The following is a 24841-nucleotide window of genomic DNA, read 5'->3' as shown; positions in this document are numbered from 1 at the left end:
TTGAAGTTATAGGAACTTTTAATAAAACTTATTTAAAAATAATAAATAGTAGTTTTTATTGTTATGGAAGCAGTCTACCACGAAATACACTAAGCCTGTCTACTAAGGCAGGTACTAAGCTTGTCCTATATTTCACTTCCAGTTCTCATCCCAACATTGTGTAAGATGCTTTATATAGGTTTTCTCTAATTCAAGTCAGTTACCTGAATTTTGACACACATGTGTCCTGGCTAGCTTTAATCAAGAAAAGCTAAAGATTAGATTTATCAACCTTTGCCTCCTTTCTTATTGGAGATTGTATAAGAATATTTGAAAAATTTGGAGATTAACCTCTGCTTTTCAAAGAACTGTTTCTTGATTTGAAAGAGAATCATATCTATTTTTTGGGTTGTTACAGAGTTTAAGCAAGCACCTGACTCAATGCTCAAAAAATAAATTTCTTCTTTCTTCTGGTTAGTATTATTTTAAAGGAAAGAGGGGGGAAATTTGATAACTTTTGAAATTATTAAACCCTTTTTGGATATCCTAGTCTTATAGTTGTTATATGGTATCTTACACCTTAACTATATGAAATACGTTCTCCACGGTTAGGTTTCTTAAAATCCCAATTTGGGTTGTTAACACTGTAATTTATTAAACAATGGGAGAGGTTCATGGAATAAATATTGGTAGCCTGTATGTGTCTCAAAATGTGCCATATAAGCAATAGTGGGAAATGGCTAGAGTTAAAGCAAGATATATTTAATTTTAAAAAATAAGAGTAATATATATTTATTATAGAAAACACAAAAAATCTGAAAAATAAAAGGAAAACTCCTAGAGGTAACCACTATTAACATATTGACATATTTCCTCCTAGCCTCCTGTGCATGAGATTTTTTTTTTAGGAAATTTAAAGGAAATTAGGATTCTGTTATACTTACAGTTTTGTTTTCTTCTTTTTAAGGTTACCTTTATAAAGTTAATGTACCAATTATGGTGACACAGACTTCTGGAAGAGCAAGTATTCTTCAGCATCCATTTCAGCAAGTATTTCAGCAGCTTGGGCAGCCTTCAATAATACAGACCAGTATTCCACAATTAAACCCATGGTGTCTTCAAGCAACTACTGAAAAATCACAGAGAATGGAAACTGTGCTCCAACAACCTGTAGTTCTTCGTTCTGGGACAGTGGATAGGAAACGTTTAGAAAATGCTACTGGTGATACTCTTTTACATCCTGGAAATCAGCATAAAATCATGTCTGAAGCTTTACTGAGTCAGCCGGAAAACTCTCAGTATATCAGCCTTTCAGGTGTTGTAGTTCCTTCACAGCTCTGTCAAATGGATTCTAATGTGGAGCCAGTGCTCAGTGTTTCAGCTAGCATGACTCAAAATCTGCGTGGTGGGCCCCTGTCCACAGGCCCTCAGGGGGCTCAGCACCAGCACACGCCTGATGTTCAGCTTCGTGTTCTTAAAAATAGGATGTGTGGATGTGATTCTGTAAAGCAGCCAAGAAATACAGAGGAGCCCAGCAGCCTACCTATCTCAAAGAAGGTAGTTCTATGTTCAATTTAATGGAATTAGGAGATAAACAGTAGCCAGTGATTAGATGTCCTGAGTGTTTTTTTTTAAACTGTAAGGTTACTCAAAAGCATGTTTTGTTTTTCCCTTTAGAAGATTCTTTCTTTATTATTTTTAGTATAACTAAATGCTCAACATTTCTAAACTTTTAGTTTCAATTAATGAATTAGAATATTTCTTTAAAGAAAATGCATTTGTTTTAAGGTAATCCATTTACCTTTCCCTTACATTGTGTCTGCAGATAAAATTTAAGATTCAGAAATGCATTCTAGTAATTAAATGAGTGTTTTGAGGTAATTCATTGTCATACTTAATATACAAAAGAGGTTCAAAGTATTTTTTTTCTTGCTCTACCTAATTTTCTTAAACTCCCATGTGAAAGTTTTCTCTACATGAGGAATTATCTTGCTAGTAAATACTTTGTTTCTCCATTTGCTAAAATACTAGTTAACTTAATTTCTTTTGGAATTCAAACCACTAAAAAATAGCTCCTAATTAGCCTTCCATATTAAAAATAGGTTTACATTATTAATTTCCAAGGAATTCATAGTGATGGCAGAAAGATTCATGGAGAATTTCACATGGTAAAATTTAAAAATCTTGCATTATCTTTTTACAAATGTAAAATTATGTCTTACAGCTAACTCCATTTATACAATTTAGTGACATATGACAAATAAAGGTTTGTGTCTCTAGCTAATGGTTTAGTGGTCCTTTAGAACCGCTGTACAAATCTGTAGCAATGTAGTAGTTAAGTGTCACCTTAACATTTTTCTAGATAGAAGGGGAAGGTACAGGGTACAGTGAAGGATAATGAACAAAGAATATGTCTATCAGAAACCATTTGACTTGTTTTAGAATATTTCAGATGTTTGATGAAGCCTGTTCAAAATCTTTTAGCAAGTCTGTTTTTGGTTTAGTTTGGTATAATGTATTAAGTTTAAAATGTTTATTGAGTGTTCATTATATTTTTCACATAATATATAAAATTAAGAAATGGAGGATAAACTCGTAATTATGAAACATTTGGTTTTGAGGGAAAATAACTGTAAAATAAGCGTTTGTTTTTATCACTTGGAATATAACTTTTAGAGGCATTTTTCTCCTGCACTCTGTATGAACTTTGAAGATTTCTGGTGTGATGATTCAAGGACTTATTCTACTTACTTATTAGATGTCACATTGTACTTTGTTCTGATATGGGGAAGTAGATTAGTTAAGGGAGATTAAGGATTGTTTAGGGGCTAGTGGTTAAGAGTTTAAGCTTTAAAGCCACAATAGGTTCAAATTCTAGATTTACCACTTACAAGCAAGCTAGGTAATGTTGCTCTCTGAAATTCAGTCATAAGTCTGTAAACTGGGCATAAAACCAAGCTCATAATGTTTAGAATTATCAGAGATGTATATAGAGTTTTTAATAGCTCTGTCACCATAATAAGCTTTAGATTAGTGCTATTATGCTTTATGGGCATGTGATATATTAGATAACTTTTCATATAACTTGTTGCTTGGTTTTAAAATCTATGTTTAAAACACAAACATCCAAACAGTCAAAAGAATTTAATTTATAACATTTTAAAAAACTTACTGTAGGTTAACTTAAAATAGTAATCTGGTAAAGTTTATGCTGATTTAATTTTCAGAAAATTTTATAAATAGCTCTCTATAAGTAGCTTTTCAGAAATTCTAATTGCTTAAAGCAAGTTACAATTAGCCCTACTTATTTACTTTTCCTGTATAGACTGCCAGAGATCTTAAGTTTTTATGTAGGTTGAGCATTATTACTGTTTCATAAAATATATTCCTGACAATTTTTGACGTGTTCCTGTTTTAAAGTGCATATTACTATGTTAAGTTTTTCCTCAGTGTAGGATTTGTTTGCTAATCTTATAGTGCTATAGAAAATTAGAAACTCAGGTCTTCACTGGAACTGCAAAAAGTAGGAGCAGAAGGAGAGAAATGGGTATGGTGGTGTATCTTCTCCAGCTCCTTTTTATTTCTTGCTGGCTCTCCCCACCATCTTCATTGCCCTCTCTCCCAAATATTATCATTTCTGCTACCTTCTCTTTTAATTATTTACCTTTCTGACTGCTTCCTCTTATCTCCTTTGTGAGCTCCTCTTTATCTGACCTTGCTGTTTCCTAAGGTTCTATCCTCAGCCCATTTCTCTTCTTACTTTATGTTTTCCCTGGGCAATCTCATGCATTATCGTGGTTTTTAACTATGACCTGCTTGTTGATGACTGCATTTTCAGCCCAGTTATTCCTTTGAGCTTCATTCTCATGTCTGTTTCCTTTCTAGACAGCTCTCCCTGAATGTTATAATAAGTCGTTGTTTCCTCATCAGAGATACTGCATAGTACCACTGCCCACCTGGTCTCCCAAGCTAAGGACTACAATGACTTTTTGGCCCCCTTTCCCCCTCATCCTCCTTATGTCATGTGCTTTTGAGAATTATTATTATTTTTTTAATTATTATTAGTTTCTTTGCGGTACGCGGGCCTCTCACTGTCGTGGCCTCTCCCGTTGTGGAGCACAGGCTCCAGACGCGCAGGCTCAGCGGCCATGGCTCACGGGCCCAGGTGCTCCGCGGCATGTGGGACCTTCCCGGACCGGGGCACGAACCCGTGTCCCCTGCATCGGCAGGCAGACTCTCAACCACTGCGCCACTAGGGAAGCCCGAGAATTATTTTTATTTATTTATTTTAGGCCACGCCACGTGGCAAGTGGGATCCCAGTTCCCCAATCAGGGATCGAACCTGTGCCCCCTACACTGGGAGTGCAGAGTCTTAACCACTGGACTGCCAGGGAAGTCCTTTAAAAATTGTTTTAAAAATTGAAAAAAAAATTTGTAAAGTATATACAGTGGACCCTTGAGCAGTGCAAGGGTTAGGGACACTGAGCTCCACGCAGTCAAAAATCTGCGTCTGACTTTATAGTTAACCCTCTGTATCCGTGACTCCGCATCCACGGATTCAACCAGTCACAGACCTTGTAGTATGTATTTATTGAAAACAATCCACGTATAAATGGACCTGCGCATTTCAAACCCATGTTGTTCAAGGGACCTCGGTATAACATAAAATTTACCATTTTAACCATTTTTAGGTGTACAGTTCAATGGCATTAAGCATGTTCACATTATTGTGCAACCATCACTACTATCCATCTCTAGAACTTTCTAATCATCCCAAACTGAAATTCTGTACCCATTAAACAATAACTCCCCATTATCCCCTCCATTCAGCTCCTGGTAACTTCTACTTTTTGTTTCTATAAATTTGACTACTACTAGGTACCTCGTGAGTGGTATCATACAATATTTGTACTTTTGTGACTGGCTTAGTTTGCTTAGCACATTTTCAAGGGTCATTCATGTAGCATATATGGGAATTTCATTCCTTTTAAAGGCTGAATCATATAACTTTTGACAACTTTTAAAACCAAATATTTCTGGAATCTTTCCTCTTCTCCATCCCTACTGCCATTGCCCTAATTGTCTCTCAATTGGGACAATATAGTTTCTAACTAATTTATTAGCCTGTAGTCTCTGCTGGTTCTTACTCCACTCCTTCCAATCCATCTATCCTAGAGGTTAAAGGCTTCAGGGATCAGAAATGTTTTGAATTCCTTCTCTATCCCTTAATAACTACATGACTTGGGCAAGCTACTACTTCCTCGTTTGTAAAATAAAGATAATAGTAGCTACCATAGAATTGTGGTGGTGGGAGGATTATGTGAGATAATCAGTGTGAAGTGCTCAGCGGTATACTGCCTAGCAGATGGTAAGAGCTCAGTGAGTATTAGCTATGACCTCTGCTCCTCATGGCTACCATAGATTTACTCAGCATGCAGCCTGCTTAACATGTTGCTGACTGCCTATCAGCTACAGGATAAAATTTAAGCTCCTTGAAAAAAAAATTAATAAACAGAAATCTCAATTAAATAGAGTTGGGAGACCTGAGGGGGGCACTCTCATGCCCTGTGACAATAGCAGAGCTCAACTAGAAGACTCTGCTTCTATCCTGACAACAACTTAACCAATGAAGAGCTGTGGACTCTGTTTACTGTAGCCCTCCCAACTTCCTTTTCTTCTCTATATAAGCTTTCTTCCTTCGAGGGGACTTGCATGTGGCTCGCCATGGTTGCACACCCCACATTTCTGCTGATCCTGAATAAACCTATCTTTGCCTGAGAAATATCTGGCAGTCTGTTTTTTTTTAGGTCAGTATTCTTAATGTGGCATATGAGGACCTCCATGTTCTTTTTTGGCCAGAGTTTCTTATTTGCTCTTTATTTCATGCCTACTACTTTATTGGTAACAACAAACTGTGAGCAATGATCTGTGTTAACCGCAAGAAAGGATGGCGGCAGAAAAGCCAGGCACAAAGCAGAGGGGATAACAAAAGCAAAGAGAGGCAGGAAACAACAAAGTTAATTCCTACTTACCCATTTATTACTTCCGCCAGAAATCTTACTTAATACCTTTCTATCTGCCCTCTCCCCTTTCATTATTAGGTTGGATGTATCTCTTCTGTGTTATCATAGCACCTTATGTATGTATCTGTCATAATGTAGTTAAGAGATGCATTAAAATGTCCTGTGTGCATTGAGAGGTACATTTTATTAATCTTTGTATACCCAACACCTAAGAATACACACACACATACACACACATATATATATTCATATATATATTCTCTTTAAAAGAAGAGGATCTATGACTAGTTTACTTGGCTCAATAGTTCTCAACTCTGGCTAAATATTAGAATTATTGGGGCATTAAAAAAATGTTCAAGTCCGCCCCAAGGGATATGGATCTAATTGGTCTGGAGTGGGGTCCACTTACTATTGTTGGAGTTTTCTGAGGTGATTGTAATACATAGTTAAGATTAAGAACGACTGATCTAGCTAAATATCAATTTATGAATGAAAAATGGATGGAGTGAGGGGATTAGAGAATATATAACTTTAAGAGCTTTTATTTTCCAATCCATTCTGATACTCTTCTAAAAGATAAAATATCATACCAATAGTTATTTGAATTCATGATTCAGTTAATTGAGCACATATTTTTTTGAGTCACTGTATGCTACTTCTAAATGAATATCTCTAAATCAGATTTTTAAACCAGGTATGTGACATTTTTATTTCTTTAGAGGAAAAAAACCAATTTAACAAGATACATGACATTTTTATTTCTTTAGAGGAAAAAAGCCAATTTAACAAGATACTTTTTTTTTGTATTTGTCAGAATATGTTGAGGTATATTTCATCCCAAATAAGAGTAGAGTGGCATGGGATGCTACTGTACATGGTTAGGTAATATATAATCATTATTGCCATTATGTTGTGGGAGATAGCTGGATTAAGTTTCTGTTAAGAATTAAAGATGTACCCTTCCATTATGATTATAGGCAACTGAATTTCACATAGTTTAGTTTGAAAATGTGAAGAGAAAATATGTTATAGCTTAGGCTTCTCCTGTTTTATCTTTATTCCCACATATGCATATGAAGTTGTATCAGTCCTTACCAACCATTAGAAAAATATTGTCCTTTCATTAGGGGAAAGCTTAAGTTGAAAAGGTTGGAAGCTGTATTTGGCAAATAAAGCTTTATCTTGAAGCGTCCTATGCATTTGCTCATTGTACTGCCCAGCCACAGAAGCTGTATGCAATTGAAAAGACCTTGGGTGAAGCTGAGAATCTTGGAAATCATTGAGCTGGTTTGTTTAGAGCAGAGAAAGAAAACTAAAGCAGTGCTTCTGTCAGATGACGTCATCTGCACTAGAACTGTTGACATTTCTTCACGTTCAGCCAGAACTCATAGAAGAATCAGCAGTGACTTTTCCTTAACATTCAGCAGGATAAAAATACCAGTACTTCTCAGGGCAGCCGACATCTGATTTTAATCATATTTGCACATTGGCACAGTAAAAAATTCCTGTGTTGTGAGACCTTTTTTTGAAACTGGAAACTGACATCTTTGTAATAATGAAGTTTTTATAGATTAACAGAATTTGGTACTCTCTGTACTGATGGAGCCCCTGAGATGCTTGGCAACACATGGTTTTGCTGCTTCAGTGGAGAGAGCATTTCAATGTCTTTTTCAGCACATGGCATACCTTAGTGCTGAGACCCAGCCAATAATTCTAAAAGAAGTTTTGTCGGCTGCCGTGACACTCAAATGCATTAGAATTTAATTGAATTATTAAATTTTCCAATTTAATGATTTAAATTGATTTAATGATTTCCAATTTAATTTCCAGTCATTATCTTTTCCAAGACATTTGTCAAAAAGTGTGGGGAAAATGTTCTATTCTTTTTTATGCAAATTTTTATGGCTTTTCAAAGGACAGTACTTGAAGCCCTTAATTGATCCTTGGGGAGACATTAACTATTGTTGAGAGACAGTGGAAACCTCCTAATAACAATTTGACTTGGAGGATTTCATTGATCTATGTAGTGGATGTTTGCCATATGAAAGGCTTAAATCTTTCTGTTCATGGGCCTGCGGTATCAATTATGGATGTTGCTGCAAAACTGCCTGCTATTTTGGTTAAACTACCACCTTGGAAAAGGAGATTGGAGTCAGATAACCATATGAACTTTCTCATGCTTGGTGGAAGTGCTTCTGAAGAAAGAAGTTGAAAGTGACGAAACTCTTTTGCAGTTATTGATATTAAATTTGGATTTGTAATCTTACTCCTTTCCCAGAATAAAGAGGACCTCACTGATATAGGTAAAATAAGATGATGCTACGTGAATTCAATTACAAGAGTCCTGGAATCTTTAATATTCCTTAATAAGCTTATACTAATCTGGTAAAGTACCATGGGAGCGCTGATTCATTTTGTAACAAAAGATCTTGCGGTTTAAGGTTTTCAGTACTTGTTGCTATTAACATGAAAAGCCAATTCCAACATGTGATTTAGGCCCAGGACTAACCTTACCATAATTTACTTTTCACACAGATTTATTGGGGTAGTACCTACATACAGTAAAGTTCACCTTTATTTAGGTATACAGTTTTTAGATGTACATATGAATTTTGACAAAACACTTGGAGTTATATAACCAGTATCACAGTTGAGATACAGAACATTTCCATCACCCCAAAGAGGTCTCTTAGGCCCCTGTGTAGCCAATACCCTCCCTTCACACCTGGTCCCTGGCACTCACTGATGTGTTTTCTTTTGGTATAGGCTTGCCTTTTTCAGAATGTCAAACAAATGGAATCATGCATTATGTAACTTTAATATGATATATTCACAATTCATTCATGTTTTTGCATATATTAGTATATTCCATTGTGCCACAATTTGTTTATCCATTCACCATTTGGACATTTGGATGTTTCCAGTTTGGGCATTTGTGAATGAATCCCCTAAAAACATTCATGTGTGGGTTTGTGGGTTTCCTCCCTTCCTCTCTCTCTCGCTCCCTCCCTTCCTAACTTTTTGGTGTGGACTTAGGTTTTCTTTACTTTTGAGTAAATACGTAGGAGTGGGATTTCTAGGTCATATGATACCTGTATGCTTATAAGAAGCTGCCAAACTCATTTCCAAAGTGGCTGTATTCCCAGCAGCAGTGTATGGTGGAATGCAAATTTCTGCTACCAATGGGTAAGAGTTGTAGTTGCTTCATGTCCTTGCTATTTAATGCTCTCTTTAGGAGAGGAGAAGTTTGTGATTTTGATGAAGTCTAATTTATTCGTTTTTCCTTTTGATTTCTGCTAATGTGTCTTATCTAACCAAAGGTTGTGAAGATCATTGAATGCTTCTAAAAACTTTATGGATTTTACATTTAGGACTGTGATCCGTTTTTGAGTTAATTTTTGTGTATGGTGCAAGGTTAGGGTTTAGGTTTTTTTTTTTTTTGCATATGGATATTCAGTTGTTTTAGCATTATTTGTTAAAAAGACTACCCTGTCTCCATTAAGTTGCCTAAATCACATTGAGTGTTTAAAGCACGTTCACCTTTAATGAAAATCAGTTATCATAATGTATGTTGGTTTATATCTGGACTTCCACTCTGTTTCATTAATTCATCTTTTCACTAGCACCACACTGTCTTGATTATGTCAGCTTTGTAGTAAGTCTGGACATCAGAGAGTATGAGTTTCTTGTTTGTTTTTTTTTAAAGAAGATGTTGGGGGTAGGAGTTTATTAATTAATTAATTTATTTTTGCTGTGTTGGGTCTTCGTTTCTGTGCGAGGGCTTTCTCTAGTTGTGGCAAGTGGGGGCCACTCTTCATCGTGGTGCGCGGGCCTCTCACTGTCGTGGCCTCTCTCGTCGCGGAGCACAGGCTCCAGTTGTGCAGGCTCAGTAGTTGTGGCTCATGGGCCTAGTTGCTCTGCGGCATGTGGGATCCTCCCAGACCAGGGCTCGAACCCATGTCCCCTGCATTGGCGGGCAGATTCTCAACCACTGCGCCACCAGGGAAGCCCCGAGTTTCTTAACTTTATTCTTTTTCAAAGTTATTTTGGTTATTCTAATTCTTTGCTTTTCCATATAAATGTTAGAATGAGCTTGTCATTTTTTACAAAAAAAGCTGCTGGGATTCTGATATGGGTTTTGTTGGATCTATAGATCAACAAGGGGAGAATTGACATCTTCACAATGAGTGTTCCAATTTATTGCTACATTTTTTATTTAGGTCTTTGACTTTTAAAGTTTTATAGTTCTCAACATACATATATTGCACATATTCTATTTTTATCTAAGTGTTTCATGGTTTTGGGTGCTGTCATAAATAATAATACACACCATAAAGCACAACGTTATTTATATTTTAAGCTTCATTTGCATTAATTTTAAAAATATTATTTTCAAAGATAGGATTATTGAGGAAAAATGCTAAAAATTTCCGTGGTTCTTCAAGTACATTGCCACAATAGTTTCAAGAGGTTGTGCAATTTTTCCTGCCACCAGCACTCTTTATCAGTTTTACCACATACTCGACAGTTTACACCATTGATTTTGTCTATTGTAAAAATTTACCTTTTAACCATTTTTTACCGTACAGTTCAGTGGCATTAGGTGCAGTCACATTCTTGTGCAACAGTCCTCACCATCCATCTCTGGAACATTTTTTATTTTCCCAAATTGAAATTCTGTACCCATTGAACAATAACTCCCCATTTGTATCTTCCCCCAGCCCCTGGCAGCTACCATTCTACTTTCTGTCTCTATGAATTTGACTATAGGTATCTCAAAGCAGGAGGTCAAATAGTATTTGTCCTTTTGTGTCCCTTTTCACTTAGCATAATGTCTCATGTTCATCCATGTTGTAGCATATATTAGAATTTTCTTCCTTTTTATGCTTAAATAACATTCCATTGTGTGTATATACTGTATTTTGTTAATTCATTCATCCATCCATGAACACTTGGATTGCTTATACCTTTTGACAGTTGTGTCTAATGCTACTATAAACTTGGGTATACAAATGTCTCCTTGATTCCCTGCTTTCAAATATATAGCCACATATGGTGCTGGGTCATATGACAATTCTGTTTATAATTTTTTAAGGAACTACTGTAGTGTTCCATAGCAGCTTCACCATTTTACATTCCCACCAGCAGCACACAATTTCTCCACATTCTCACCAACACTTATTTTCTGTTTGTTTTTTTTCTTTGATAATAGCCATCCTAATGGGTATGAGGTGGTATCTTATTGTGGTTTGGATTTGCATTTCCCTAATGATTAGTGATACTGAACATCTTTTCATGTGCTTATTGCCATTTGTATATTTTCTTTGGAGAAATGTCTAAGTTCTTTGCGCATTTTTAAATCAAGTTTTTCATTTTGTTGTTGAGTGTACGCGTTTTAAAATATATTCTGGATATTAACTCATCAGATATATGATTTGCAAATATTTTCTCCCATTTTGTGGGTTACCTTTTCACTTTGTTGATAGTGTCCTTTGATGCACAAAGGTTTTAATTTTGATGAAGTCCATTTTATCTTTTTTTTTTTTTGCCTATGCTTTTGGTATCATATCTAAGAAATTATTCCCAAATTCAGTGTTATGAAGATTCTCCTCTATGATTTTTTTCCTAAGAGTTTTGTAGTTTTAGCTCTTACGTTTAACTTTTTAATCCATTTTGAGTTAATTTTTGTATATGGTGTAAGGTAGGGGACCAACTTCATTCATTTGCATGTGGATATCTAGTTTTCTTAGCATTTGTTGAAAAGATTGTCCTTTCCCTGTTGAATGGTCTTGTCACTTTTGTAGAAGATCATTTGACCATATATGTGAGAGTTTATTTCTGGTCTCTCTGTTCTATTGGTCTTTTGTCTGTCTTTATGCAAATACACTGTTTTGACTACTGTAGTTTTGTAGCAAGCTTTGAAATCAGGATGAATGGGACCTCCAACTTGTGTTTTCTTTTTCAAGATTGTTTTGGTTATTCAGGGTCCCTTGAGATTCCATATGAAATTCAAGATGCTTTACTATTCCATTCGCACCAAAAATGTCATTTGGATTTTGGTAGGGATTGCAGTGAATCTTAGTTGTCTTTGGGTAGTATCAACATTTTAATAATATTAACTCTTCTAATCCATAAACATGGAATGTCTTCCCATTTATTTGTATCATTTTTAACTCCTTTTGGCAATGTTTTGTAGTTTTTAGTGAACAAGTCTTTTTCCTCCTTGGTTATGTTTACTCCTAAGTATTCTGTTTGGTGGTTTTGTAAATGGAATTGCTTTCTTAACTTTGTTTTCAGGTTGTTAATTGTTAGTGTATAGAAATGCAGCTGATTTTTGTATGTTGTTTTGTATTTTGTACATTTTGCTGAATTCATTAGTTCTAACATTTTTGTGTGTGTGTGGAATTTTGGGGGTTTTGTACATAGAACATTATGTCATCTGCAAACAGAGCCAGTTTTACTACTTCCTTTTTAATTCGGATGCCTTTTATTTCTTTATCTTGCTTAATTGCCCTAGCTAGGACATCTAGTACTATGTTGAATAGAAGTGGCAAGAGTGGGCATCCATGCCTTGTTCCTGATTTTAGAGGAAAAGCTTTCAGTTTTCACCATTGAATATGCTGTTAGCTGAGAGCTTCTCATAGGTCAATTTTATTATGTTGAGGTAATTTCTTTCTATTCCTAGTTTGAGTGTTTGTTTTTATTTTTAAATCATGAAAGGGTGTTGAATTTTGTCAAATGCTTTTTTTGCATTAGTTTAGGTGACTGTCGTTTTTTCCCCTCTTCAATGTGTTAATGTGTTGTATTACATTGATTTTTCATATGTTGACCCACTTTTGCATTTCAGGAATAAATCTCATTTGGTCATGGTGTATGATCCTTTTAATGTGCTGTTGAATTCTGTTAGTATTTTGTTGAGGATTTTTTTTTTTTTTTTTTGGCCATGTTGTGTGGCTTGTGGGATCTTAGTTCCCTGACCAGGGACTGAACCTGGGCCCTCACAGTGAGAGTGCAAAGTCTTAGCCACTGGACTGCCAGATAATTCCCTTGTTGAAGATTTTTGAGGATTGGTGTTAATTCTTTGAGTGTTTGGTAGAATTCTTTAGTGAAGCCATCTGGTCCTGGGCGTTTCTTTGTTGAGAGGTTTTTGATGACTAATTGAATCTCATTACTGGTTATAAGTCTATTAATATTTTCTCTTTCTTCATGATTCAGTCTTGGTAGGTTTTGTGTTTTTAGGAATTAGTTCATTTCATCTAGGTTATCCAATTTGTTGACATACAGTTAGTCTTATAATTCTTTTTATTCCTGTAAAATCACTAGTAAAGTTTCTTTATTTCTGATTTTAGTTATTTGAGTCTTCTCTCTTTTTTTCTTCATCAGTCTAGCCAAAGGATTATAAATTTTATTGATCTTTTTTGGTTTTGTTTAGTTTCTCTACTGTTTTTCTATTCTTTACTTTATCTATGCCCTAATTGCTATTATTTCCTTCCTTCTACTAGCTTTGGCTTTATTTGTTCTTCTTCTAGTTCCTTAAGGTCGTTAATTTGAGATCTTTCTCCTTTTTTAATATAAGCATTTACAGCTATAAATTTCTCTCTTAGCACTTCGTTTGCAGAATCCCATATGTTTTGGTATGCTGTGTTTTCATTTGTCTCGAGATTTTTTTTTATCTTTTGACAAAAGATTTTTTGTTGTTGTTTCTTCTTTGACCCATTGATTTTTTTTTTTTTGAGACTGTTGTTTAACTTCTACATCTTGTGGATTTTCCAGTTTTCCTTCTGCTGTTAATTTCTGGTTTCATTCCATTGTGATCAGAAAAGATACTTTGTATGATTTCAGTCCTTTTAAATACTAAGATTTGTTTTGTGGCCTAATTTATGGCCTATCCTGGAGAACGTTCTGTGTGTACTTGAGAAAAATGTGTATCCTGCTATTTTGCATGTTTTGTATATGTTTGTTAGGTACAGTTAGTCTGTCATGCTCAAGTTCTTTATTTCCTTATTGATATTGTGTCTGGTGGTTCTATTCATTATTGAAAGTGGAGTATTAAAGTTTCCTACTATTACTGCAGAGTTGTTTCTCCCTTTTTGTTGCATATATTTAGGAGCTCTGATGTTTAGTGCATATATATTTGTAATTGTTATATCTTCTTGGTGAATTAATTCTTTTATCATTATGTAATTTTTTTTTGTTTCTTGTAACAGTGTTTGAATTAAAGTCTATTTTGTCTGTTATTAGCATAGTTTCCCCAACTCTTGTGGTTACTATTTGCATGGAATATCTTTTTCCATCATTTTACTTTCAACTTTGTGTGTCCTTAGACTTAAGGTGAGTCTCTGGTAGACAGCATGTAACTGGATACTGTTTATCCATTTTGCCAGTCTGTTGCTTTTGGTTAGGGAGTTTAATCCATTTACGTTTAAAGTAATTACTAATAGGGGAGAGGTTACTCTTGCTATTTTGTTTTCTGTATGTCTTTTAGCTTTCTTGTCCCTTATTTTCTCCCTTATTTCCTCCCTTATTACATTCTTTTGTGTGTAGTTTTTTTGTAATGACACATTTTGATTGTTTTCTCATTTCCTTTTGTGTGTTCTCTATAGATATTTTCTTTGTGGTTATCATGGAGATTACTTATAGCATCTTAAAGTTGTAATAATCTATTTTGAACTGATACCAACTCACCTTTAATTTCATATAAAAACTCTGCTTCTTTTCAGCTCTACCCTCCCCCACTTTATATTACTGATGTCCCAAATTATGTCTTTATATATTGTGTACTCGATATAGATTTATAATTATAGTTTCTTAATGCTCTTATCTCTTAAATCTCATAGAGGACTAAAAAGTACAGTTAACAAACCAAAATTATGATAATACTGGTTTTTATATTTGTCGTTGTATTTATCTTTACCAGAGAACTTTATATTTTTGTGTGGCTTCAGATTACTGTCTAGCTTCCTTTCATGCCGATTTAAAGGACTCCCTTTAGTATTTATTGTAGGGTAGACCTAGTAGTAATAAACTCCTTCAGCTTTTATCTGGAAATGCCTTATTTGCAGGACAGTTTCCCAGATATAGAATTCCTAGTTTAGTCTTTTCTTTCACCACTTCATTATTTTTTCTTTTTCTTTGGCCACACCACATGGCACGTGAGATCCTAGTTCCCTGACCAGGGATCGAACCCATGCCCCCTGCATTGGAAGCGTGGAATCTTAACCACTGGACCACCAAGGAAGTCCCTCAGCACTTTAAATATATGTCATACCACTGCCTTTTTGTTTTCAAAGTTTCTGGTGAGAAATCTGCTTGTGATCTTACCGAGGATCCCTTGTATGTGATGAGTTGCTTTTCTCTTGCTGCTTTAAATAGTGCTGTTATTTAATTTCAGTTTCCAATTGTTTATTGCTACTATACAGCCATACAATTTTTGTAAATTGCCTTACATCAGTCTGAATGTTTATGTAATCCCCAAATTAATATGTTGAAATCCTAACCCCCAAAAGGTGATGGTAATTAGGAGGTGGGGCCTTTGGGAGGCGATTAGGTCATGAGGATGGAGTCTTCAATTAATGGGATTAGTTACCTTATAAGAGACCCCACAGGGCTCCCTAGCCCCTCTGCCATATGAGGACACAGTGAGAAGCCATCGTCTGTGAACCAGAAAGTGGGCTCTACCAGATACCAAATCTGCTGGTGCCTTGATCTCAGGCTTCTCAGCCTCCAGAATTGTGAAAAATAAATTTCCATTGTTAATAAGCTACCTAGTTTATGGTATTTTGTTATAGCAGCCCAAATGATCTAAAACAGTTTCCTTATCCTTTTAATGTTTTGGGGATCTATGGTGACACCCTATCCTTAATTAGTAATATCGTTTCTTTTCTCTTTTTGTTAGTCTGGCTACGTTTTTTCATTTTTATTCATCTTTTCAAGGAATGAACTTTTGGTCTAATTGACTTTTTCCGTTCTCAGTTTCATGTATTTTTCTTTTTATCTTTATTTCCTTATTTGCTATGAGCTTAATTTGGTCTTCTCTTTTTTAGTTTCTTAAGGTAGAATTTTAGGCCACTGATTGAGACTTGCTTCTTTTCTTATATAGTCATGCAATGCTATAAATTCCCTCTAGGCACTGCTTTAGCTACATCTCAGGTTTTGAAATGTAATGTTTTTGTTTGCATTCAATTAAAATTATGTTTTAATTTCCCTTGTGACTTCTTCTTTGACCCATGCGTATTTAAAAATGCGTTGTTTAATTTGTAAATATTTGAGGATTTTCCAGATTTTTCTGTTACTGATTTCTGGTTTAATTCCTTTGTGCTAAGAGAACATACTTTGTATGTGTGAAATTTGCCAAGATTTGTTTTATGATCCAGAATATGGTCCATCTTGGTAAACATTCTGTGTGCTCTTGAAAAGAATGTGCATTTGGCTATTTGGGGGTGGAGTATTCTATAAATGCCAATTAGGTTATGCTGGTTGATTGTGTTGTTCAGTTCTTCTACATTCTTACTGAATTTCAGTCTGCTTTTTTTATTGATTAGTAAGAAGAATGTTGAATTCTCCAGCTATGTTTGTGAATTTGTCTGTTAATCTTTTCAGTTCTGTCAGTTTTGATTTATATTTGTCCTTTTGTATTTGGCTTATTCTAGTTAGTACAATCCTTTATATTTTTTATTTATCCATTGAGCATGATGTCACTTGTCCTTTCTACTTCATTGAATTATTGTTTAAAATAAAATAGTTAAAACCTAAGAGGTATATAAATTTAAGATAGTATTTATAAAAACTGGTAAATATTATCTGAAAACAGTCAACTGATTTGCTGTCTATGTATGACTGTAAGTGGGTTTACTTTATTTACAACTTAAAAGTTATTCCCATCTTATATAGAAATGCTAGGGGTGTTCCAAAATTCAAAATTAGGGAATATCATCTGACAGGGAAGAAATATGTTTTCAGAGGCCACTTGTGAACTGTTTAAGTAATTTTATATTTTGTGTGATCCAATGTTTTATATACCTTGTTTGACAGGAAAAAACTTTATTGCATTTATTTCTCTTTTTAGGATTCTAATTCTCAGATGGATTTAAGCCTTCAGGTAACTGATGATGATATTAATGAGATAATTCAAATAGATGGAACTGGAGATACAGCTTCCAATGATGAAATAGGAAGTACAGGAGATGTAGATGAGAACAAATTTCTAGGGATTACTGATGCAGGAGACCTGAAGGTACTTGAAGAAGCCAGCAGTATATCAAATGAAGATTCAATGGCCAACAGTAGTGATAATGAAGACCCTCAAGTAGACCTTGTGGAAGAGGTAAGGATTATTTTTGAGCTGAAACTTTTTAAAATTTATAGCATTTGTACTTTAATATACTTTGGAACCAAGAGGAATAACAATTAAGGTTAATCCTGTCTTTTGTCTTTAAAATGAGACTTATTTGTATCTAGTATTTAAACTTTTAATCTTAAACTGTAATTTAACTCAGTATTAAGTATTTAGGAATCAGCTACTATATTTGTTGGTCTTAACTAGAGGGTAGTGAGAGGTTTAATGGATGGGAGTGGAGGTAAAGAGGGCAGCTCGGGTAGAAGCATATCATATCTGCTCTAATCCTAATAAATGCCGTGAAATCTTTGTGGAATGTGATAATTAAGAAGCATGTAAGTGGTATGTATTAACTATCATTTATGGTGCCGTACATATGTGCCAGATACCATACTAAATCTTACTGCCTTTTGTTATTTAATATTACCACTGCCTTATGGGTTTTATGAGTCTTATTACTGTCCTCATTTTGCAGATGAGAAAACTGAGATACAAGGAGTTTTAGTAGCTTGCCAAAGGTCAGTCTTGTGGTTATTGAGTGACTAAGTTGGGATTCAAACTCAGGCTGTTTGACTTTTAAATACAGTACTATTCTGTGTCCTTGGAGGGAGAGAATATGTCCCTCTGTCTTTAAAAAATTCAAAGCATCATGAAATTCATTAATGTGAGTATCTTTCATCTTTAGGACCCTTTAAATTCTGGGGATGATGTTAGTGAGCAGGATGTGCCGGACCTGTTTGACACAGATAATGTAATTGTCTGTCAGTATGAAAAGGTACTGTATTCACCTTTTAGACTTTAGGTTTATTAATTGCATTTATAGTAGAAAATAAGCAAAATAATGGGAAATGTGATGATCAGTTACTGTTCAGTTAAATTAATCTCAAAATAGCTAAGTAATTCTATAAATTTGGGAGGGTATTTTGGGTCTAACACTGTGCTGTGTGGTCTTGGTGATACCAAAAAAGTGATAGGCCTTGTCTTATGGAGGTGATAGTCTTATTGAAGAAAGGTGTTTCTGTATGGAATAATAGAATGGCATACAATAAGATAGTAGGTAAATCAAAAGCTAAAATATGTGACAGGTAGATCAAATACTAAAATACATGGCATATAAATCAAATGCTAAGATGAGTGGCATGTAAATCAAATGCTATGATAAGTGGCACAGACAGTTAGTCCTAAAAGGGGCTAGGAAATGCAAGAAATCGTTTGTAGTTGGAGTTCTCCACAAATCCTTCATGGGTGATGTGGGGCTTTGAAATAGATCTTGAATTATTTGTAGGATATAGATAAGTGTGGAGAGTAGGCATTCAGAGTAGAGTAGCCTGATAAAAGGCAGAGAAATGAATGCATGTAGAATTTATAAGGGACAGTGAAGAGACAGCTCTGCCTTGAATGAGGTGTTTTCCTTTTGAATGTGTTAGGAAATGAGGCTGGGTGGTGGACAGAGGTGGGAGCAGATTGGAAAATCCAGAATCCTGGTAGGGGAAGTTCAAACTTGATTTGATGGACATTAACCTTATGAGGATGATATTGAGAAAATTGTAATTGGGTTTAAAAACTGGCATTGTTTGCTAATTTGGAAGAGGCAAATAGTAAGAAGAACAGGGATAGTACATAAAGTAACAGAGCCCAGATTAAGGATGGAAGAGTTAGAGATTATGGTGGAAGAATCATTGGACTTCCAATACTATGTTGAAGAGAAGTGGTGAGAGTGGGCATTCTTGTCTTGTTCCAGATATTAGTGGGAAGGCTTTTAGCTTTTCACCTTTGAGTATTATATTGGCTGTGGGTTTGTCATAAATTGCTTTTAGTATGTTGAGATATGTTCCCTCTATACCACTATCCTAAGGGTTTTTTATCATGAGTGGGTGTTGAATTTTACCAGATGCTTTTTCTGCATCTATTGAGGTGATCATGTGGTTTTTGTCCTTTTTTTTTGTTGATGGGGTGTATCACATTGATTGATTTGTGAATGTTGAACCATCCTTGTGACCCTGGCATGAATCCAGCTTGGTCATGGTATATGACCTTTTTTATGTGTTGTTGGATTCAGTTTGCTAATATTTTGTTGAGAATTTTTGCATCTATATTCATCAGAGATATTGGCCTGTAATTTTCTTTTTTGGTAGTTGTCTTTGTCTGGTTTTGGTATCAGGGTGATGGTGGCTTCATGAAATATTTTTGGGAGAGTTCCTTCCTCTTTAATCTTTTGGAAGAGTTTGAGAGGGATTGGTATAAGTTCTTTGTATGTTTGGTAGAATATACACTGAGGAAAAGACAGTCTCTTCAGCAGGTGGCGTTGGGAAAGTTGGACAGCCACATGTAAGTCAATGAAGTTAGAGCACACCCTCACACCATACACAAAAAATAAACTCAAAATGGCTCAAAGGCCTGAATATAAGACAAGACACCATAAAACTCCTAGAAGAGAACATAGGCAAAACATTCTCTGACATAAATTGTACCAATGTTTTCTTAGGCCAGTCTCCCAAGGCAATAGACATAAAAGCAAAAATAAACAGGTGGGACCTAATCAAACTTACGAGCTTTTGCACAGCAAAGGAAACCATAAATAAAATGAAAAGATAAACAAAAAGGTCCTACTGTATAGCACAGCGAACTATATTCAATATCCTGTGATAAACCACAATGGAAAAGAATTAAAAAAAAAAGAATGCCTATATGTGTATAACTGAGTCACTTTGCTGTACAGCAGAGATTGGCACAACATTGTAAGTCAACTATACTTCAATAAAAAAAAATAAAATTAAGTAAAAAAAAATAAACGAAAAGACAACCTACAGACTGGGAGAAGATATTTGCAAATGATGTGACTGACGAGGGCTTAATTTCCAAAATATACAAACAGTTCATACAACTCAACAACAAAAAAACAAACAAGCCAATCCAAAAGTGGGCAGAAGACCTAAATAGACACTTCTCCAAAGAAGATATGCAGATGGCCAATAGACATGTGAAAAGATGCTCAACATTGCTAATTATTAGAGAAATGGAAATTAAAACTACAGTGAGGTACCACCTCACACTGATCAGAATAGCCATCATTAAAAAGTCTACAAATAACAAATGCTGGAGAAGGTGTGGAGAAAAGGGAACCCTCCTACACTGTTGGTGGGAATGTAAATTGGTGCAGCCACTATGGAAAACAGTATGGAAGTTCCTCAAAAAACTACAAATAAAGTTGCCATATGATCCAGTAATCCCACTCCTGGGCATATACCCAAACAAAACTAATTCACATGCACCCCTCCCCATGTTCATAGCAGCACTATTTACCATTGCCAAGACATGGAAACAACCTAAATGTCCATCGACAGATGAATGGAGATGTGGTATATATATACAGTGGAATATTACTGAGCCATAAAAAAGAATGAAATAATGCCATTTGCAGCAACATGGATGGACCTAGAGATTATCATACTAAGTGAAGTAAGTCAGAAAGAGAAAGAAATACCACACGATATCACTTATATATGGAATCTAAAATATGACACGAATCACTATATCTATGAAACGAAAATAGACTCATAGTTACAGAGAGCAGACTTGTGGTTGACAAGTGGGAGGGAGAGTAGGGGAGGGAAGGATTGGGAGTTTGCAGTTATATATATAATATAATATATATATTATAATAATATAATATTATACAACAGGATCCTATTGTATAGCACAGGGAACCATATTCAATATCCTGTGACAAACCATAATGGAAAAGAATATGAAAAAGAATATGTGTGTGTGTGTGTGTGTATAACTGAGTCACTTTGCTGTACAGAAGAAATGAACACAACATTGTAAATCAACTGTACTTCAATAAAATTTAAGAAGTATCATTGGTACTTGGTGATTAGTTGGTCATGAGAGAATGATTGACAAGGGAGAGTTAAAGGTGTCTATCAGGTTTCAAGCCTAAAAATTAGGTTAGTAGCAATTGAACTTTAGCAACTAAAATATAATACAGCTTAAATTTGTTTTTAAACACTATAACTGTGATTATGTAGTCAGTTTTGTGTTCTTAACTTATTCATATTTACATTTTTTAGCAGCTTTGAGATATAATTCACATACTATACACTTCACCTATTTAAAGTGTACAATTCAGTGGTTTTAGTATATTTATGGATATGTGTAACCATTAACACAATTTTAGAAAATTTTTATCACCTCAGAAAGAAAGCCCATACCCTTTAGTTCTTACTCCCATATTGCCCCCTTTCTCCCATCCCCAGTAGTAAGGAACTACTAATGTACTTTCCATCATTGTAGATTTCCCTATTCTGGAGTTTCATATGAAAGGAATCATATAATATGTGGTCTTTTATGACTGGTTTCATTTATTTCACACCGTGTTTCAAGATTCATCCATATTATAGCTTGTAACAGTTCTTCATTCCTTTTTATTGATGAATACTAGTCCATTGAATGGATATACCGCATTTTGTTTATCCATTCATCTGTTGAGTGATATTTGAGTTGTTTCCACCTTTTGGCTGTTATGAAGAATTCTGCTATAAATATTCATGTACAAGTTTTTTGTGAATATATATTTTCATTTCTCTTGGTAAATACCTAGGAGTGGAATTCCTGGGTCATATGGTAATGATTTGAGGCACTACCAGACTGTTTTCCAAGGTGGCTGTACCATTTTTCATTCCCATCAGCAGTGTATGATGGTTTAGATTGCTTTACATTCTCACTAACACTTGTTATCTGACTTTTTGATTCTAGCCATCCTAGTGGGTGTGAAGTGGTATCTCGTGGTTTTGATTCGCATTTCCCTGATGACTAATGCATATTTACATCTTTGACTTGTTTTCAGTAACAATTTCAATATACTCAGGGGAGATGGAGGATGGTACTTTGAATTGCTGTAAAAAATGAATCCTTTTCTCTAAAAATAAGATAATTTTCTCTCCTATAACATTTTTTATAGATAGAAAATGGCAATTTAGATGCTGGTAAACATAAGCATAAGAAGGAATAGGTAATAGAAAAGGGACTGGTCTTGGTTTGAAAGTTCTTTTAGATTCTTATAAACAGTGTATTGTGTTGTATAAACAGTGTATTGTGCTGTTTAGACACTAGATTATATATGCATTTCTTAGAGTCACAAATAATTTTCTAGACTATTATGGATATAGTATTCTTTGTGGTACTGCATTGTGGGCAATAGCTTGTAATTAATTAACATTGAATTAATAGAATTTAGTATTTTAGTGATGTTAAGGAGAGGTAGGTTGCAGTTTTGGATGTGATGTCCAGGGGAGGCCTTACTGAGAATGTGATTGGGTAAAGATCAAAAGGAGGTAAGAGAGGGGACTTCCTTGGTGGCGCAGTGGTTAAGACTCCGTGCTCCCAGTGCAGGGGGCCTGGGTTTGATCCCTGGTCAGGGAACTAGATCCCACATGCATGCCACAACTAAGAGTTCACATGCCACAACTAAGGAGTTGGCAAGGTGCAACTAATGAGCCCGCCTGCCACAACTAAGACCTGGTGCAACCAAATAAATTAAAAAAAATTTTTTTAAAAATGGAGGTAAGAGAATGAACCATGAGGATATTTGGATGTAATCATTTCAGACAGAGGGAACAGTAAATAATACATAAGTCCTGAGGTAGACGAATACCTGTGTGTTCAGGGAACAATGAGGAGAGCAGAGCAGTAAGTGAGGGGAAGAGCAGGATCTTACAGTCCATTTTAAGGACTTTATTTTTTGGATGAGAAGTCATTGGAAAGTTTTGAGCATAGAAATGATATCTGGTTTATGTTTTTAGTAGGGCCATAGTAAAAGTAGACTGGCTACCATGTTTAGAGTAGACTAAGAGGAAGACAAGGGTGAAAACAGGGAAACTAGTCATGAGACATACTAATCCAGGTGAGAGAGGATGGTGGCTTAGACAAGAGTAATAGTAGTGGAGGTGGTAGAAGTGGTTGGAATATGCTTTGTAGGTAGAACTAACATTTACTGATGGATCTGGATATGAGGTGTGAGTAGGAGGTGTAAGGATTGTGTCCAAGATTTCTGGCCTGAATGAGAAAAATGAGTGGCCATTCCTCACTGAGATGCAGAAGACTGTGAGGTTTGGGGGAGAGTATAATAGTGTCCTTGTTTTAAACTTGCTTGAGATGTTTATTGGACATTTATGAAGAGGTGCTGAAGCAGTTGAATGAGAATCTGGAGTTTAAGGGAGAGGTGTGAGCTAGAGATATAATTTTGGAGAGTCATCAGCATATAGATGATGTTTAAAGCCATGAGATTAGATAAGATCACCAAGAGAGTGAATATCAACAGAAAGAAGAGTCCTGGTACACTCTAAAATTGAGAGGTAAGAGAGAGAAGGAGGAATCAAAGGAGTGGCCAAAGAGTCATGCGGAAAGCCAGGAATGTTCTAGAAGCCAAGTAAGGAAAATATTTCAAAGAGGATATATTGAATGGTGCCAGTAGATCAAGTATTTAAAAAAATTTTTTCCTTATTATGTTATCTCTTTTGTCGCTGTGGTAAACGGGCTCTTTATATCTTCTAACTGTTGCTTATATATCAGTATTTGAAGGCAATGAATTTCAGTTTATTAATTTTGTATCAATACTGAATTCTTATTTAGTCATTTTAAATTGATTATCTTAGGTTTTTCAGACATCCAGTCATTGCATCTGCAAATTTAGTTCATCTCTTCCAATATTTATCTCTGTAGTTCCTTCTTCTCGTCTAATTGTATTGGCTAGTACTCTAGAGTGAAAAGTTGGTTAAGAGTGGGTATTCTTGTCTATGTCCTGACTTGAGCGGGAGTACTTTTAGGGTTTCCGCACTAAGCAGTAAGTCACGGCTTTTGGGTTGAGGTAGGGGTATGTGTGTGTGTGTATGTTTGTAGGGCATAGTCTTTCTTATTTTAGTTTAAAAGAAAAAAATCTATAATGCATGAGTTTTATCAAAAGCTTTTCAACATCACTGAAGATGATTATATTATTTGTCTCCTTAGGTCTAGTAATATAGTGTTTGTACTAGTAAATTCCTAATTTTGAACCATTGTTGCATTTCTAGAATAATGTAGTCACTAGATAAAGCTACTGGGATGAGTTGTTGCTGCTGCTTCTACCGTTGTTCTTTTCCTAATTCTGGCCAGATTTTATCATCTTTGTTAAGGATTCTGTTGTCACTGTTGTGTTCCCCGAGACTTAAGATAAGTGCAAGTGGAAATTTGGAAGTCAAACTCAGAAAAGAAATTTTCTGTTGCCAGGCCATTTCCCCCCCACACAAATAGAGGGTTTATCCTTTGTATTTTCTTATGCTTCACAAAATGCATCCAAATACTAGTCACAGGCTTTTCTTCCTTGATTTGACTATTTGCAATCAACACCTAGGTTTAATTTTTACCCTTGATTTCAGATCATATATTTCTACATTTTTAAAATAGTCACTTGTGGTCTACCCAGAAGTAACAATGATTGTATGATTTCTTACCTCTTAAGGTAGTA

General features: G+C 35.2%; 1 protein-coding gene across 2 annotated transcripts in view; it reads left to right on the top strand.

Annotated features, from left to right (window-relative positions):
- GTF2A1L (general transcription factor IIA subunit 1 like) overlaps positions 1-24841 on the top strand; it is a 61942-nt gene that overhangs the window by 33565 nt on the left and 3536 nt on the right. For both annotated transcript variants that reach the window (XM_089922352.1, XM_022573893.2), the window contains 3 exons: positions 947-1536; positions 17068-17325; positions 18023-18112. In XM_089922352.1, coding sequence (XP_089778478.1) covers positions 947-1536; positions 17068-17325; positions 18023-18112 — 938 coding nt within the window. The remainder of the gene's footprint in view (positions 1-946; positions 1537-17067; positions 17326-18022; positions 18113-24841) is intronic.

The sequence above is a fragment of the Delphinapterus leucas genome, chromosome 13, assembly GCF_059928025.1.
Source record: "Delphinapterus leucas isolate spDelLeu-1000000601 "Yukka" chromosome 13, BTC_Dleu_Yukka2, whole genome shotgun sequence".
Lineage (NCBI taxonomy): Eukaryota > Metazoa > Chordata > Mammalia > Artiodactyla > Monodontidae > Delphinapterus > Delphinapterus leucas.
The sequence above is the reverse complement of the archived record's forward strand: the minus strand, read 5'-3'. Positions and strand labels throughout refer to the sequence as shown.